The 16,074-nt window shown below is 40.1% G+C and overlaps 1 protein-coding gene across 1 annotated transcript; it reads right to left on the bottom strand.

Moving 5' to 3' along the window:
* Positions 1-10,115: 10,115 nt before the first annotated feature.
* On the bottom strand, positions 10,116-14,650 carry LOC115588249 (basement membrane-specific heparan sulfate proteoglycan core protein-like). The gene is made up of 5 exons (XM_030428705.1): positions 14,548-14,650; positions 13,660-14,004; positions 13,313-13,540; positions 11,148-11,362; positions 10,116-10,148 (listed from the first exon to the last, which is right to left on the bottom strand). Exons 1-5 carry the CDS (start codon positions 14,615-14,617, stop codon positions 10,116-10,118), a joined length of 891 nt encoding a protein of 296 aa, XP_030284565.1. The 5' UTR covers positions 14,618-14,650.
* Between the last annotated feature and the right edge of the window lie 1,424 nt (positions 14,651-16,074).

Raw genomic sequence — 16,074 nt, 5'->3', positions numbered from 1 at the left:
CAGAGTCACTGAATTGCCCTCCACTATCAGCAGAGGGACTCACTGACACTGAGGGAAGTCTTGGAGCATCTGGAGGAGATATGAACATATTTAACATACATTTTTGGATGCAGATAAGTTTTCACAGTAAAACTGAATGATTATATTTTTATTGAAAGGGTGAATAAAATTCAAGAGGTAAATATCAGTCATATAGTAGGTGGTGCAGTTTGAATCGCTCCTTTGCAACATGTTTTTAGAAAACTAGTCGCGGTCTTTTTACTTTGGATTTAAAAATGTAAGATTTAATTTGTGACATAGTGAGGGAAAAATGCAAAATGTAATGTCTGTCCTTTTAGGAGAAATATTTCTCTTAATTTGACATTCAAAAGACTGCAGCAGGTTTGTGTGTGTGTGTGTTTATATATTGGCAGTATTTGAATTGTGAACATTAAGCTGTATATAATTATTGATATTATATGGTTAGCACAAGCTACAAAATCAATATATTTTATACTTCCTTTGCTGCAGTCAAAGCTTCCTCTACATTGGTTTCCTCCAGTGAATTTATGGTACAAACTGAAAAAGTTGCCATGTGATCAAATCCAATCAGCAATTTTGTTTTCATGTATCTGGTGAAACAAACTACTAATATATGAACATCATTCCTCAGAGACAGAGTTGATAACAGGACTCTGGACACATTACATGTTGGATGTGTATTTATGTGTGGCAGCATCTGAAACTTTAGAGGTGGTTTTCTGGATCAATGAACATCTGTGCAGATCTGGAAACAGTTTGTAAATCAAACATAATTTCATCATCTACTGTAGCTGCTCAGTGAACAACAGCAGCAGACTGTGAAGGTGAAACAGGCAGAGCTGGAGAAAGTGCACCATCAGCAAAACACCTGAATTGGTAATAAAGTTGCCATTAGTTGTTTTAAATCAGCTGACTATTACTCACATTTCACATCAATAGAGATGTAATCAGACATCCTCCTCCCCAGCTCGTTCTCAGCTGTACAGTAATACTCTCCAGAATTAGAGGACTGGATGGATCGGAAGACAAGCTGTGGTTCTTTACTGAGAGGATGACGGTCTGCATTTCTGTTGTTCTTGTACCAGGTATAATTAGCTACTGGGTTAGCATCGCTGCTACAGGTGAAAAAGACTGAACTTCCCTCCACTATCTCAGCAGGGTGACTCACTGAGAAATGATCAACATGCAGGACATCTGGAGGAGAAAAAATGGACACATTTTACATGTAATGTCAATATGTGTGTTGGCATTAGGGATCCACATATGGCACAAATCAGAAAAACTAAAGCTAGTTCATTTTACTTTCACTTCAAATTGAAAACATAAAGCACACAAAGACTCAAATTGTCTCACATTTCATCAGTGCTGAAGGAAGCAGATCAATGAAATGATCCTGGTTCAGTGTCTTTGGACAGTTTCATATTTACTCATCAACTCTAGTAGTTAAATAAGAGGAGTGGACATGAAATCATTTTACAAGTTGGCAAAAGAACATGAGTGGAAAGAATGAAGTTAGATACTTCATTGTCTTCGTTCATTTTTTGTGAACTAACCAGAATCAAAACAGTTAAAAGCCGAAACCATCAAGTGTTTTACATCAGAAATTAGAGACTGGTTAATAACAAATTAATTAATAAAAGTTTCAACAAAAAATAAGAACAGATAAACTTAGAATCACTCTGAGGGTTTTGTAAATTAAAAAGAATTGTCCCCCAATTCTGAACAATGAATCACCAAATACCACTGAATTACATGTAGTTAAGGTCCAGTACAACAGGTCGGCTCAAAAGGTTCCATCAGGTGTTATTTTCAGTGGATGACTGTAAGTAAACTCACACAGTGGAGGAGAGCGGCAGTTCTCATGTCCTTTTACAGCACAGGAAAAGCTGTCTGTAGGAGTGAAGGAGCCTGAATAATAAGAAGATCTTTGTCCCTGAATGATCAGTCCATTCTTGTACCAGACGTAGTGACGACGACCAGGTAGACGACAACTGCTGTGACACATCAGCGCTGCCCAGCGGAGCCCAGAGCCATAGACATGTAAGCTGTTAACCCTCACCTGCAGACCTGAAAATTAGAATAAGAAACAGAAGTCTTCATTTTAGCCTGAATTTCAACACACAGACACACACACACACACACACACATTCAGATGAAAATATTACCTGTGACAGACAAAGTGACTCCAGGTGAACCAGAATGTTTTCCACCTTCTTGGTCTGTTATGAACTTGAACTTGTACTCAGCTGAGTCGCTCTCTCTCAGGTCTGTGATTCTCAGAGTGCAGTCCTTGTTACCAAAGTTATACTGCACACGACCTGAATACTCTGGGTCTGTTCTCATATCTGTATAAAGACCATTACTCTCTTTTGTGAACCAGAATCCATTCTCAACTCTCTTTACAGTGGATGGGTATCCGTAGGTGCAGCTCATGTCCACTGTTGATCCTTTTAAGGCACAGATCTCAGTAGAGCTGTAAGTCACTCCATAGACATCCTGACCCTGTATCACTGTAACACAAGAGGAAAACAGACTCATAACAACAAAGAAGTTAACTGTTTGTTTTTTTGCTTTTTTTAATCTTAACTGAAGTACATTTGCAAAACTTTAACTGGTCTGTACTTGTTGACTTTGATAACTCATTGTAAATGGTTGCTGCAGTAGCTCTATAGTTTTTTAATTAGGGACATTTTTATGATTTCTTGAACGGGATTAACAGGATCAGACACAAGTTGTCAGACTGGTGTGACACATCCCAGAAAGTTTTTGATTTAAAAAACACCCAGGACAGACAGGAATACATGTAATGAAAGCCCACAGCGAGAATTCACGCAACAAGAGAAAGGGGAAGAGAATTCATTTTGATTTGCATGTCTCATCTGACTTCCCTTCACTTCCTTAGGTAAATGTTACTTCCTCATTAAAGAAGTGCATCAATTTACAAGTCAAATCTAAGAACATAATTATCTAAGAATGACTAAATCAATTAAATCTTCTTCACATAGGGTGGCTCTGACTGTAAACACCTGTAGTGTAACTCTTCAACACAAATGTAGACATACAGTACCTGGTACACTGAGGAGAAGGACGACTAATCCACTCGCTGCTGCAGGTAAACTCATCACTGCTCCTCTCATCTCCCTGTGTGGCTTCAGAGTCAATAAGATGCCTGCAGGTAAATAATTTCCAGGAGCAGTATTAGTAGCACAAGTAAGACTTTAACCTCATGTGGAAGGAGACTGTCTTGACTACTTGTCTGTTCTGCTCTGAACGCAGTAGACAGAAGTAGAGTTGTTAAAAACACAACCAACTTTCTTCCTCTTCACATCATTTACACACATGATGAGCCAGGTGGCAGAAGATTAACTTGTTTTGTTGTTGTTGCAAACAATGAACTTCTACAAGTAAATGTTCACACAAAAATTTAAAATTCAGTCGTCATCTACTCAGCCTCATTCTGATGTCAAGCTTGTGCTTGGAACTGCAACTACAGTGAAGATTCTGGTTTAAAAAAGGTGTAACAGCCTTCTTACAGTTTGACACATCACATCATGACTGCAGTGCATATTGACACACAAAAAACTGCCCTCACACCATGAGTGTTGGTGTGTTGTGCGCTGCCTCACACGGGGCACCATTGTGTATTATCCATGGAGCATTAAAAGGTGATCTAGTGTAAATTGGATCATATTACTTATCCTATTCATTGTTGTTATTTATTATTATCCCTGATAATCATTCATTATAATTGATAGCCAAATTTAACCTAAAACTCCCTTTTAATGCTCCATGAGTACTACGTGTGTCTGTTTGTGTGTGTTTGTGTAAGGTGTGTGTGTGTGTGTGTGTGTGTGTGTGTGCATCTGTGTGTGTGTGTGAGTGTGAATGTGAGTGTGTGTGTGTGTCTCTGTGTGTGTGTGTGTGTCACCATGGCAAAATGTGGTCCTTGGGACACCGTCTGTAGCAAGAACTACCACAGAGGCTGTTTTGAGAACATCCCCAGGTGTTTTTATGTGTCTGTTTTTCTGTGGACACATTTTGTCACCACACTATCTTCATAATCGTACAAGATGCAGTAACAAAACGCTACAGGTGTGGAGTTTAGATCAAAATGAAGGTGAAGTTCAAAGATGGGTGTGGGCGAAACACCTGAAGAAGAGGAAGGGTCAACCAGTGCCAGTCTTTCTGCCCATGACCCACATTTGTTTTAAGTGGTGGGTCACTGAAGTCCAGTTTCAATCCTCAGTCCACTCTAAGACATTACGTTAAGAGATGTTTAATGTTGTGTTAAAAGGTCACCTTGCAGGTATTTTCTGAAATATCAAATAAATCTGACACAGTTCATCAATCAATCAATTTATTCAGTAAGTATTATACTTTATTGATCTCCAGGGTAAAATAAACATGTAACAAAAGCACAAAAGGTCAGGAAAAACAACCCAATTGCGCAAATATGTTGTACCTAAGGTAACAAACAGTACAGATGTAAGTTAAAAACATTTCAATTTAAAATTGTATTATGTGGCAAGACTGTCCTAAAGCTCTGATACGGTTCGGAAAATATCACATTTGGTCTGAAAGGTATCACATCACCTGTTGTACAACTACTTCAGGTGTGTTTTGGAGGCTGCAAGGGAGATTTGGGAGGAAGAACAGTTGTCAGAAACTAATTCAAAGAGAAAATATAAAAGTTCACTGAATATTGAACTTTCATTCATCAGGTTGCTGTAAAAAACATGTTAGAAGTTATATTTACAATTAAATGGATAATAAAGTCATAAAATACTTCACACATTCTTTCACCAAGCGGAACACTGGTGTATGTTTAGTTCATAAATCTGAGCTTCTCTGAGATATATAATTGTCTCTATTGTATATTCTTGTTATGATACTAATGTTATGAAGGAACAGAAATATTAGACTATAAATGCAGGTCAGTGGGTTTTGTTGACGGTGCTGTACAACACAGCAGGATCCTCTGCAGCTCCCTGACCTCTGGCTCTGAGAAGAATAACGAAAAAGATATTGTATAAATTAAAACAATTCTCACCTCAACAGTGATAATAATACAGACAGATGAAGGAGAATCCAAAAGCAATGAATTCATTTCAAAGTGAAGTCATTTTAATGTTGCGTAGTGTTCCTGTATGAAGAGCCAATCACCTTGGGGCGGTACTGGCACTGTTATATCTGACAGCAGCGTACTCAACGTCCTGTTGCTCCACGTGTCTTTGAGGCTGAGCTGGTCTGATGTTGGAGGACCGATCATCTGCCTGGTTGTTGGAAAAGTGGACACTGGCGTAATTTAAGTCCTCCTGCTCCTCCGGCTGTCCCTGGTCAGGTAGACATAAACAGAATTACTTTCAGCTACATATCTTATGAGTCTTTCATTTGAACAGTGCATTCTTGCAAAGGATTGAAACCAGGATGAAAACAGCTGAAGCAGAAGCAGCTGTGGTAATAATGGAACTAATATCACTGTCGTCAAATGTGCAACATGAAGTCCTCCTCTGTCAGATGAGTTTTCAAGAAACCCTTAAGGATACAGAGTGACTCAGCAGTATGAATAAACAGGAGCCAGACTGGGTTTTATGTCTTCTACAGTTAAATACAGAACTATTCTCACCTGTTCCCTGTCATCTGGTCTCTCTTCAGCCTCAGTAGATTCCCTGGAAGCCCTCTTTTTCCTGGTTAGAAGAGTAAATTAAAACATAAACAAATGGTAAATTGCAGTGATTGAACATTCAGTGATTCTGTAGTACAGAACTGCTCACCTGATCCACAGGGAGACAGAGAGGTATATAATAGCGACAGAGAGGAATATAATAGCGACAGAGAGGGATATGATAGCCAGGAGAACAACAGTGATTTTTCCAGCAGCCACTGATTTCCCTGATCCTAAGAAATGGTGATCAAAAGAAAACAGACAGTTAATCAGAGTGTTACAGCATGTTTTGTTCTGTTGTTCCAATAGAGTGATATATGATAACTGCATGTGTGCATATATAATCAATTAATGTCCTGCTCAATGTACTTGGGCTATCTGTCAGGCTGTGGACACATGTATTATAGCACATAAGTTAGAGATTTTGTTGAAAAATAATGTACAATCTAGTTAAAGTTAAAACAACCATGTCATGTTTCACTGCTGTAAATGCACAGGAGTAAAATGTCACAGATTTTCTTATCATCATCAGTTTTGGCAGTCGAGGTCTAAAGAATTCAATAGGACAGCATCATCTATGTACAACAATATACCATCCTTACAAACCAATAAATGGGCAGTTTTCAATCCTGGGCTCAACATTAATATTCTTTCCACATGTAATATGAGCAGGAGAGATCACAAGACAAAAGCCAACAGCTACATTGGATGTGGTTGGCAGGCGTACAACAATAAAGACTAAACTCTCGCTCTGAGTGCACAGGGAGTTAAGACTCTCAAGAAGCAATAACTACCCAAAACTGCTGCAGTACACCCGTAGAAACATCAGGGAACACGTCCTTTAACATTTTCAAGGCAGATACATGTACACATGATTATTATATTCCTAAAACTCTTAACACTGTTTCAACTGAAAGATAAAATCTGATCTGATCTCCCAGCTAACTGGAACACACTCCTTTTCCCTGCCTCCTAACCTGAAGATGTGGCTGTCAGAGCCCTTTTTCTCCTACAGTATCCCCAAGTGAGGCCAACAATTTTCTCCTTTCACTGAAAATGCTCAGGCTGATACATTCCTTGTTTTTTTAATTCAAGAAAAATTCATCCTTATGCTTTGTCAAATAAAATGCAATATAATTTTCCGTACTAAGGATATCATCTGTACTACCATCAAAAATGTACCTGACACAACAGTCAGATGTACGGTGGTTTCATTTCTTCCTCTTCTGTTCTGGGCTCCACAGGAATAATTCCCTCTGTGTTCAGTTTTGAAGTCTGTGATGGTGAAGATCTGTCCTGATGCTTTTGGTGAGTCTTCATTCCCCTTGTACCAGGTGTAATTAGCTGCTGGGTTAGCATCACTGCTACAGGTCAGAGTCACTGAACTGCCCTCCACTATCTCAGCAGAGGGACTCACTGACACAGAGGGAAGCTTTGGAGCATCTGGAGGAGAATTAAAGAGTCTCATGTCATTCATATCAGACAATCCTGCAGACCTGCCCTCTACCTCACAATGGATGGAATTAAATCGTTGCAACGTATCCAGAATGCTGCAGTGTGCCTCGTTTTTGATCTACTATAATTCTCCCATGTGACCCCCCTCCGCTGTGACCTCCACTGGCTTCCTGTTGCAGACTGCATCCAATTCAAGACAATGGTGCTGGCCTTCAAGGCCAACTGCACCTGTCTACCCCCAAACACTGGTCAGACCACACGCCACCTGTTTGTTACTAACCTTAGCACTGAACTCATAGCACTTATGTAATTAAGGTATCCTTGATGAAAAGCAGCTACAATCTTCACATGAGAGCTTATAATTGTTTCTATTTTTTATTTTTGACTTTAACGATGGTGATATGTTGTGGTTTCTTTCTTGTGACTAATACACTTATTGTAAGTGGCTTTTGACAAAAGCGTCTGCTAAATGTCCTTTATGTAAATGTAGATGTATGATGGTTTTGTAACATTCACAATTTGGATTAAGGTCATGTGTTTTGCGAACACAAACTTGTATTTTGCCTTTTTAGACCTGTCGTTCTTCAACCTACACAAATAGACCACAGTTACCAATAAATTCACATTATATCTGGAGATATGTGTGTAAACATGTGAAGCAGGGTCACTGTGACTACAAGTCATATGTCCCTTAACGCTGAGTCAGCAGGACACCAGAGCTGCTTATATTTTGTACTCACACTGGACATCGACTGATACAGACGAGGACATGATCTCTCCATACTGATTCTCAGACTTGCAGGAGTAGTTCCCTCTGTCCTCAGAGCTGATGGAGGAGAAATGATAGATGCCCGTCTGTCCTCGAAGCAGTTTTTGTTTCTGCTTGTACCAGGTGTAATTAGCTGCTGGGTTAGCATCACTGCTACAGGTCAGAGTCACTGAACTGCCCTCCACTATCTCAGCAGAGGGACTCACTGACACAGAGGGAAGCTTTGGAGCATCTGAAGGAGATATAAACATATTTACCATATATTTTTGGATGCAGATGAGTTTTCACAGTAAAACTGAATGTTTAAATGTTTTGTAAAAGGGTAAATACAATTTGAGAGGTCAATATCAGACATGAAGTAGGTGGTGCAGTTTGAATCACTACTATGCAACATGTATTTAAAAAACTAGTCACCGATTTGTTACTTTGGATAAAAAATGTAAGATTTAATTTCTGACATAGTTAAGGAGAAATTAAAAATGTAATGGCTGTCCTTTAAGGAGAAACATTTTTCTTCATTTGTCAACATTCAAAAGACTGCAGCAGGTGTGTATGTGTGTGTGTGTGTGTGTGTGTGTGTGTGTGTGTGTGTGTGTATGTGTGTGTGTGTGTGTATTGGAACTATCTGATTTATGAACATTAAACTCTAAGAGGAGATTAGAAGAATGTTCTTACAGTTTTAAGGGGAAACAGAGGTAAATCATACATAAAAGGTGGCTCTATATAATCATTGATATTATATTCTTGGTTAGCACAAGCTACAAAATCAACATATTTTATATTTCCTTTGCTGCAGTCAAAGCTTCCTGTACATTGGTATCCTCCAGTAAATTTATGGTACAAACTGAAAAAGTTGCCATGTGATAAAATCCAATCAGCAATTTTGTTTTCATGTATCTGGTGAAACAAACTACTAATATATGAACATCATTCCTCAGAGACAGAGTCGATAACAGGACTCTGGTCACATTAGATGTTGGATGTGTATTTATGTGTGGCAGCATCTGAAACTTTAGAGGTGGTTTTCTGGATCAATGAACATCTGTGCAGATCTGGAAACAGTTTGTAAATGAAACATCATTTCATCATCTACTGTAGCTGCTCAGTGAACAACAGCAGCAGACTGTGAAGGTGAAACAGGCAGAGCTGGAGAAAGTGCACCATCAGCAAAACACCTGACTGGCTGATAAAGTTTTTAAAGGTTGTCATTAGTTGATTCAAAGCAGCTGCGTTTTACTCACATTTCACTCCTATATAGATGTATTCAGACGTCCTGCTCCCCAGCTCGTTCTCAGCTGTACAGTAATACTCTCCAGAGTCAGAGGACTGGATGGAGCTGAAGACAAGCTGTGGTTCTTTACTGAGAGGTTGAAGGTCTGGATCTCCATTCTTCTTGTACCAGGTGTATTTAGCTGCTGGGTTAGCATCACTGCTACAGGTCAGAGTCACTGAACTGCCCTCCACTATCTCAGCAGAGGGACTTACTGATACAGAGGAAAGCTTTGGAGCATCTGGAAAAGATGTAAACATATTTAACATACATTTTTGGATTCAGATGAGATTTCACAGTAAAACTGAATGTTTAAATGTTTTTTTAAAAGGATAAATACAATTTGAGAGGTCAATATCAGACATGAAGTAGGTGGTGCAGTTTGAATCACTACTTTGCAACATGTATTTAAAAAACTAGTCACCGTCTTGTTACTTTGGATAAAAAATGTAAGATTTAATTTCTGACATAGTGAAGGAGAAATTAATAATGTAACGTCTGTCCTTTAAGGAGACATACTTTTCTTCATTTTCAACATTCAAAAGACTGCAGCAGGTGTGTGTGTGTGTGTGTGTGTGTATTGGAAGTATCTGATTTATGAACATTAAACTCTAAGAGGAGATTAGAAGAATGTTCTTACAGTTTTAAGGGGAAACACAGAGGTAAATTATATATAAAAGGTGGTTCTATACAATCATTGGTATTATATTCTTGGTTAGCACAAGCTACAAAATCAATATATTTTATATTTCCTTTGCTGCAGTCAGAGCTTCCTCTATATTGGTGTCCTCCAGTGAATTTGTGGTACAAACTGATGATGTTGGTTCTGTAATTAAATTACTTTCTACTATACTAAAAAAGCTGCCTTATAATCAAATCCAGTCAGTAATTTTGTTTTCACGTATCTGGTGAAACAAACTACTGATATATGAACATCATTTCTCAGAGACAGAGTTGATAACAGGACTCTGGACACATTAGATGTGTCATGACTCTAGAGCCATGTTTTTGTTATGTTCTGATTATGGAATTATGTCTTTGTATCATGTCTTGTTGTGTCTTTGTTTTGAGTTTTCATGACCCTCTGTGTCCTTTACGTTTCTCCTATGTTCTCCCCTCTGTCTGTTGTATTGTTCCCTTCATGTTCTCTCATGTGCTCCTCCCCTTTGTTACCACACCTGGCCTCCTCCCTCCTCTCTCTCCTCACCTGTTCCTCGTCTGTTTATCAGTGTCTGTGTATTTAGTCTGTGTGTTCCCGTCACTCCTTGTCTGGTCATTGTATTTGTCAGCCTCAGAGCTTGCCTCATGTTCATGTTCATGCTCATGCTCCTGTCTGTGTCTTGTCCTCCCAGAGCTCCTTTTGTCTCCAGTCTCTCCTTGGTATGTGTTTTTGGACTTTGAGTTTTGCATTTTGGCATTTTTTTATTTGAACTTTGCTTTTTAGTTGTACTTTGTCTTGCTGCTTTCTTTGCTACTTTGTTTTTTGGGTCTTTGGACCTCTTTGGTTTCATGCTCCTTGATTTTTGCATTCAGCTTTGAGTTAATAAAGCTCGCTTTTCGTTTTCCCATATCCTTGCCTCTTGTGAGTAACTGCGTTAGGGTCCTCCTATCTCCATAGTTTTCCCCTTTAAACCCCGACCTGACAAGATGTTGGATGTGTATTTATGTGTGGCAGCATCTTAAACTTTAGAGGTGGTTTTCCGGATCAATGAACATCTGTGCAGATCTGGAAACAGTTTGTAAATCAAACATCATTTCATCATCTACTGTAGCTGCTCAGTGAACAACAGCAGCAGACTGTGAAGGGGAAACAGGCAGAGCTGTAGAAAGTGCACGGTCAGCAAAACACCTGACTGGGCAATAACGTTTTAAAAAGTCATTAGTTGATTTAAATCAGCTGCATTTTACTCACATTTCACATTAATAGAGATGTATTCAGACGTCCTCCTCCCAAGCTCGTTCTCAGCTGTACAGTAATACTCTCCAGAGTCAGAGGACTGGATGGAGCTGAAGACAAGCTGTGGATCTTTACTGAGAGGATGACGGTCTGCATTTCCATTCTTCTTGTACCAGTTGTAAGTAGCTGCTGCGTTAGCATCACTGCTACAGGTCAGAGTCACTGAACTGCCCTCCACTATCTCAGCAGAGGGACTCACTGACACAGAGGGAACCCTCGTGGGATCTGGAGGAGAAAACATGAACACATTTTACATTGAATTCCAGTATGTGTGTTGGCATTAGGGAGCCACATAAAGCACACATCAGAAAACTAAAGCTAGTTCATATTTTTATTTCAAATTAAAAACATAAAACACAAAGACTCAAAATGTCAGGGTTAAATCAGTGCTGATGGCAGCAGATCAATGAAAAGTATTTATGCATCATGTCTACAATCTCATTGTTCTGTGATTTGGTTGTCATCCGATTCTGCACAATGAATCACCAAATATCACTGAATTACATGTAGTTAAGGTCCAGTACAACAGGGGTCCGTTTCACAAAGCAGGTTCAACAGACTCTGAGTCTAACCCTGAACTCTGAGTTGATCTACTCTGAGATAGGAAACTCTGAGTTTTCGGTTCCAGAACAGCAGATTTGAGTTAGTTTGATCAGCTGGGAGTAGTTTCACCTGGAGTTAAGCGCGTGCACCACAAGTATAAAAAGACAGCATCAATGGAGCCCTGATTCGACGAGTCGCCATGGCAACGGGGAAGAGGAGGGCTACGTTTTTCACCCCACTGGAATTAGAAATATTAATGCGCTCATACTGTGAGTTTGAGCACGTTTTTAGAAGTTAGTGTAACAACGCTGCGGCAGCAAAAGAGAGGGAGACGGCGTGGGAGAACATTGGTTCTCGGGTCAATGCGTAAGTTTTAATGTAGTCCTTTGCAATCACAATAATATTACAGGGGGAAACTGCTTGAGTGGTAGCCTATTAATTTATTTAATTTAGGTGCAATCCCGCGGGGGAGAAGCGCACTTGGCTGCAGCTTAAGATGAAACATAAAAACATTGTTCAAACAGGTAAGACCTCAGCATAATCTCATGGGGGTACCTCATTTTGATCATGTTTTACAAGTAAATATTAAGTGGCTGTTTGACTGTACAGTTGTTTTATCCCCAACATAATACTGTATTCACACACATAAATGTCTTCTCATCTATATCATATTCTGTAAAATAATTAAGCCTATTTAAATTAACACAGACTTCTACTCAGCCAACAGAAAGAAAGCAGATGCCCGTAAAACGGGTGGTGGCCCAGCACCGCCACCTCTAACGGAGGCAGAGGAGCTGAAAATGATAAAGATGGTAGTAGGCGTTTCAGGGCGAGGCACACTTTTCTGACCGCTCTGATACAGTTGCCTTGCTCAAGTGCTCTGCATCTCCGACGTTGTATAAAAAACTCCCATTTGCAAAAAAACACAGCGCAACACACAATATCTGCTGGGATGTGAGAGCATGACTTCGGTTGGCAATGTTGGAAATGTAAGGACGGATTAGGTTGTGTATGTAAATGATGGACTGTGAAGTGAAACGGTACCGCTCAAAAAGATAATTGTCTGGAAATGCTGATAATCATCTCCCGACGAATATTTAATTCTCTGTGCAGTAATGCTGCACCTTCATCCACGGGATCATTATCCAAAGGACATGCCACAGTAGTGAAAATAGTCGCCACCTAATATAACTTCTAATGTAGGCCTACTGACTGATTTTTGCAATGATTTTCTCAAAAACAGACGGCAGAACTATACTTCACCAAAACTCGCCTGCTGACTGAATGAATGAGGAAATCAAATACCGTGTGTGGCTGAAAGAGGGCGGAGACAGAGAGAAACTCGAGGTTTGTTGAGAAAAACCTGGTCCCGACCAGGTTAGGTTCATAGAGTATGTTACCATGGTAACTGACCGAGAGCTTAAGTTACCTCTCTCTGTGAAACAGGCTAGAGTTAGCCCTCTTTCTCTGGTTTGAGTTACCTCCCTTTGTGAAACGGAAAACTCAGTTTCCCTCATTTCAGGGTTAACAAACTCAGACTTTTCACTAAACCTGCTTTGTGAAACGGACCCCAGGTCGGCTCAAAAGGCTCCACCAGGTGTTATTTCAGTGGACGACTGTAAGTAAACTCACACAGTGGAGGAGAGCGGAAGTTCTCATGTCCTTCTACAGCACAGGAAAAGCTGTCTGTAGGAGTGAAGTAGTCTGAATAATAAGAAGATGTTTGTCCCCGAATGATCCGTCCATTCTTGTACCAGACGTAGTGAAGATGACCAGGTAGAGGACAACTGCTGTGACACTTCAGTGCTGCCCAGAGTTCAGAAGGAAAGACATGTGATCTCTCCACCCTCACCTGCAGATCTGAATATGTGAATAAGAAACAGAAGTCTTCATTTATACTGAATGTCAACACACACACACACACACACACACAGATATTGCAACATAGAACTTAATAAATATCCAGATGGCAATGTTACCTGTGACAGACAAAGTGACTCCAGGTAAACCAGAATGTTTCCCACCTTCTTGGTCTGTAATGAATCTGAACTTGTACTCAGCTGAGTCGCTCTCTCTCAGGTCTGTGATTCTCAGAGTGCAGTCCTTGTTACCACAGATATACTGCACACGACCTGAATACTGTGGGTCTATTCTCATATCTGTATAAACACCATTACTCTCTTTTGTGAACCAGAATCTATTCTGAACTCTCTTTACAGTGGATGGGTATCTGTAGGTGCAGCTCATGTCCACTGTTGATCCTTTTAAGGCACAGATCTCAGTAGAGCTGTAGGTCACTCCCCAGCCATTCTGACCCTGTATCACTGTAACACAGAGAACATCAGATTCACAACAACAATAAAGATAATACTTTTTTTTTTTTTTTTTTACTTTTCTAGATCACAACTGAAGTACACTTGCAAAACTTTAGCTTGTCTCTACTTGTTGGCTTTGATAACTTATTGTAAAGGGTTGCTGCAGTAGCTCATTTTTATGATTTCTTGAAGGGGACAAACAGAATCAGACACAATTTTCTCAGACTAGTGTAACACATCCCAGAAAGACTTTGATTTAAATAAATACCCGATATACACAGAAATAGGTGTGATTAAAGCCTACAGCAAAACTTCACTCAACAAGATGAAGGGGAAGTGCATTCACACTGATTTGCATGTCTCATCTGACTTCCTCTCACTCCTTAGGTAAATGTTACTTCCTCGTTAAAGAAGTGCATCAATTTACAAGTCAAATCTAAGAACATAGTTATCTAAGAATGACTAAATCAATTAATTCTTCATCACCTTGGGTCGCTCTGACTGTAAACACCTGTAGTGTAACTCTGCAACATAAATGTAGATATACTTTACCTTGTACAGTGAGGAGAAGGACGACTAATCCACTCGCTGCTGGAGGTAAACTCATCACTGCTCCTCTCATCTCCCTGTGTGGCTTCAGAGTCAACAAGATGCCTGCAGGTAAATAATGTCCAGGAGCAGTATTAGTAGCACAAGTAAGACTCTAACCACACGTGGAAGGAGACTGTCTTGACTACTTGTCTGTTCTGCTCTGAAAGCATTAAACAGAAGTAGAGTTGTTAAAAACACAACCAACTTTGTTCCCCTTCACATAATTTACACACATAATGAGAAAGATGGCCGAAGACTTAACTTGTTTTGTTGTTTTTGCAAACAATTAACTTCTTCAAGTAAATGTTCACACAAAAATGTAAAATTCAGTCATTATCTACTCAGCCTCATTCTGATGTCAAGCTTGTGCTTTGATCAGCAACTACAGTGAAGATTCAGGTTTATAAAAGGTGCAACAGCCTTCTTACAGTTTGACACATCACTTCACACCTTAATGCATGTTAATAAATGAAAGACTGCCCTCAGATCATGATGTCTATTTTTATAGTGACAGCATGACTAGTATGCTGTGCGCTGCCTCACACAGGGCACCATTGTGTATTGGTCATGGAGCATTAAAGGCCCCCGAACACCACCCAGACGTCCAACTGCCTTATCCGACCACTCTCCGACCACTCTGTTGCCTCTCGTCTGACCCGTTCGGCACAAAAGTTGCATTGAACACACCGCTTCGACGTGCTGCCAACAGTAGTGTGTACGTTCTGCGCTTGCGCGAGATACAATAAGCCGGTGGCTCTAGTGTTAATGACGTTGGACTAGAGGTTTATGCACGCAACTCTCTTTACTTTTGATCAAAACAAAACTTAACTATTTCAGACAAAAACAGCTGCATACTAAACATGCAGCGAGGCATCACCAAACGAACACAGATTAATTCGTCCTGAACGGACATAATAACAGCTAGTCTCGTGCCAGTACTCCAAAGCATGAAAACAAGAAATGATGGAACGGAGTGCGTAGAACACCAATGTGCACACATATTCCGCCCCTCCCACACACCGCGCAGATTCGCTAGAACACGCCAATCAGAGAATCCAATGGCTCAGACGTCCGACAGCCAACCTCCTCAGACTTCGCATGCTCAGTCGGATCCAACAACGTCCGTGCGGCTCCGAATGCTTCCGACGCACCTGAACACACCAAACATATTTGTTCCCAACCTCGTACGAGTCTCTCCAAATGCTTCAGACGTGCAACGCTTGTGTGGGGGCCTTAAAAGGTGATCTAATGTAAATTTGATTGTATTATTAATGATAATTAATAACTATCCCTGATAATTTATTGATACTATTGATAGCCAAATTTAACCTAAGACGAGTGTGTATGTGTGTGTGTGTGTGTGCATGTGTGTGTGTCTGGGTGTGTGTGTCACCACGGCAAAATGTGGTCCTGGGGACACCGACAGTAGCAAGGACTACCACAGAGGCAGTTTTGACAACATCACCAGGTGTTTTTATGTGTCCGTCT

Source organism: Sparus aurata, chromosome 1 (assembly GCF_900880675.1).
Source record: "Sparus aurata chromosome 1, fSpaAur1.1, whole genome shotgun sequence".
In the NCBI taxonomy this organism is placed as follows: domain Eukaryota; kingdom Metazoa; phylum Chordata; class Actinopteri; order Spariformes; family Sparidae; genus Sparus; species Sparus aurata.
This window is presented reverse-complemented; position numbering and strand designations above follow the sequence as displayed.

What these genes read in the sequence shown, in the direction of transcription:
- LOC115588249 (XM_030428705.1), bottom strand. Translation starts at nt 14,617, where the DNA reads ATGAGAGGAGCAGTGATGAGTTTACCTCCAGCAGCGAGTGGATTAGTC. An exon ending in AGTCACTTTGTCTGTCACAG is followed by an intron (nt 13,541 to 13,659) that starts GTAACATTGCCA and finishes TCACATATTCAG; the next exon opens with ATCTGCAGGTGAGGGTGGAG. An exon ending in CTTCCGCTCTCCTCCACTGT is followed by an intron (nt 11,363 to 13,312) that starts GTGAGTTTACTT and finishes TTTCTCCTCCAG; the next exon opens with ATCCCACGAGGGTTCCCTCT.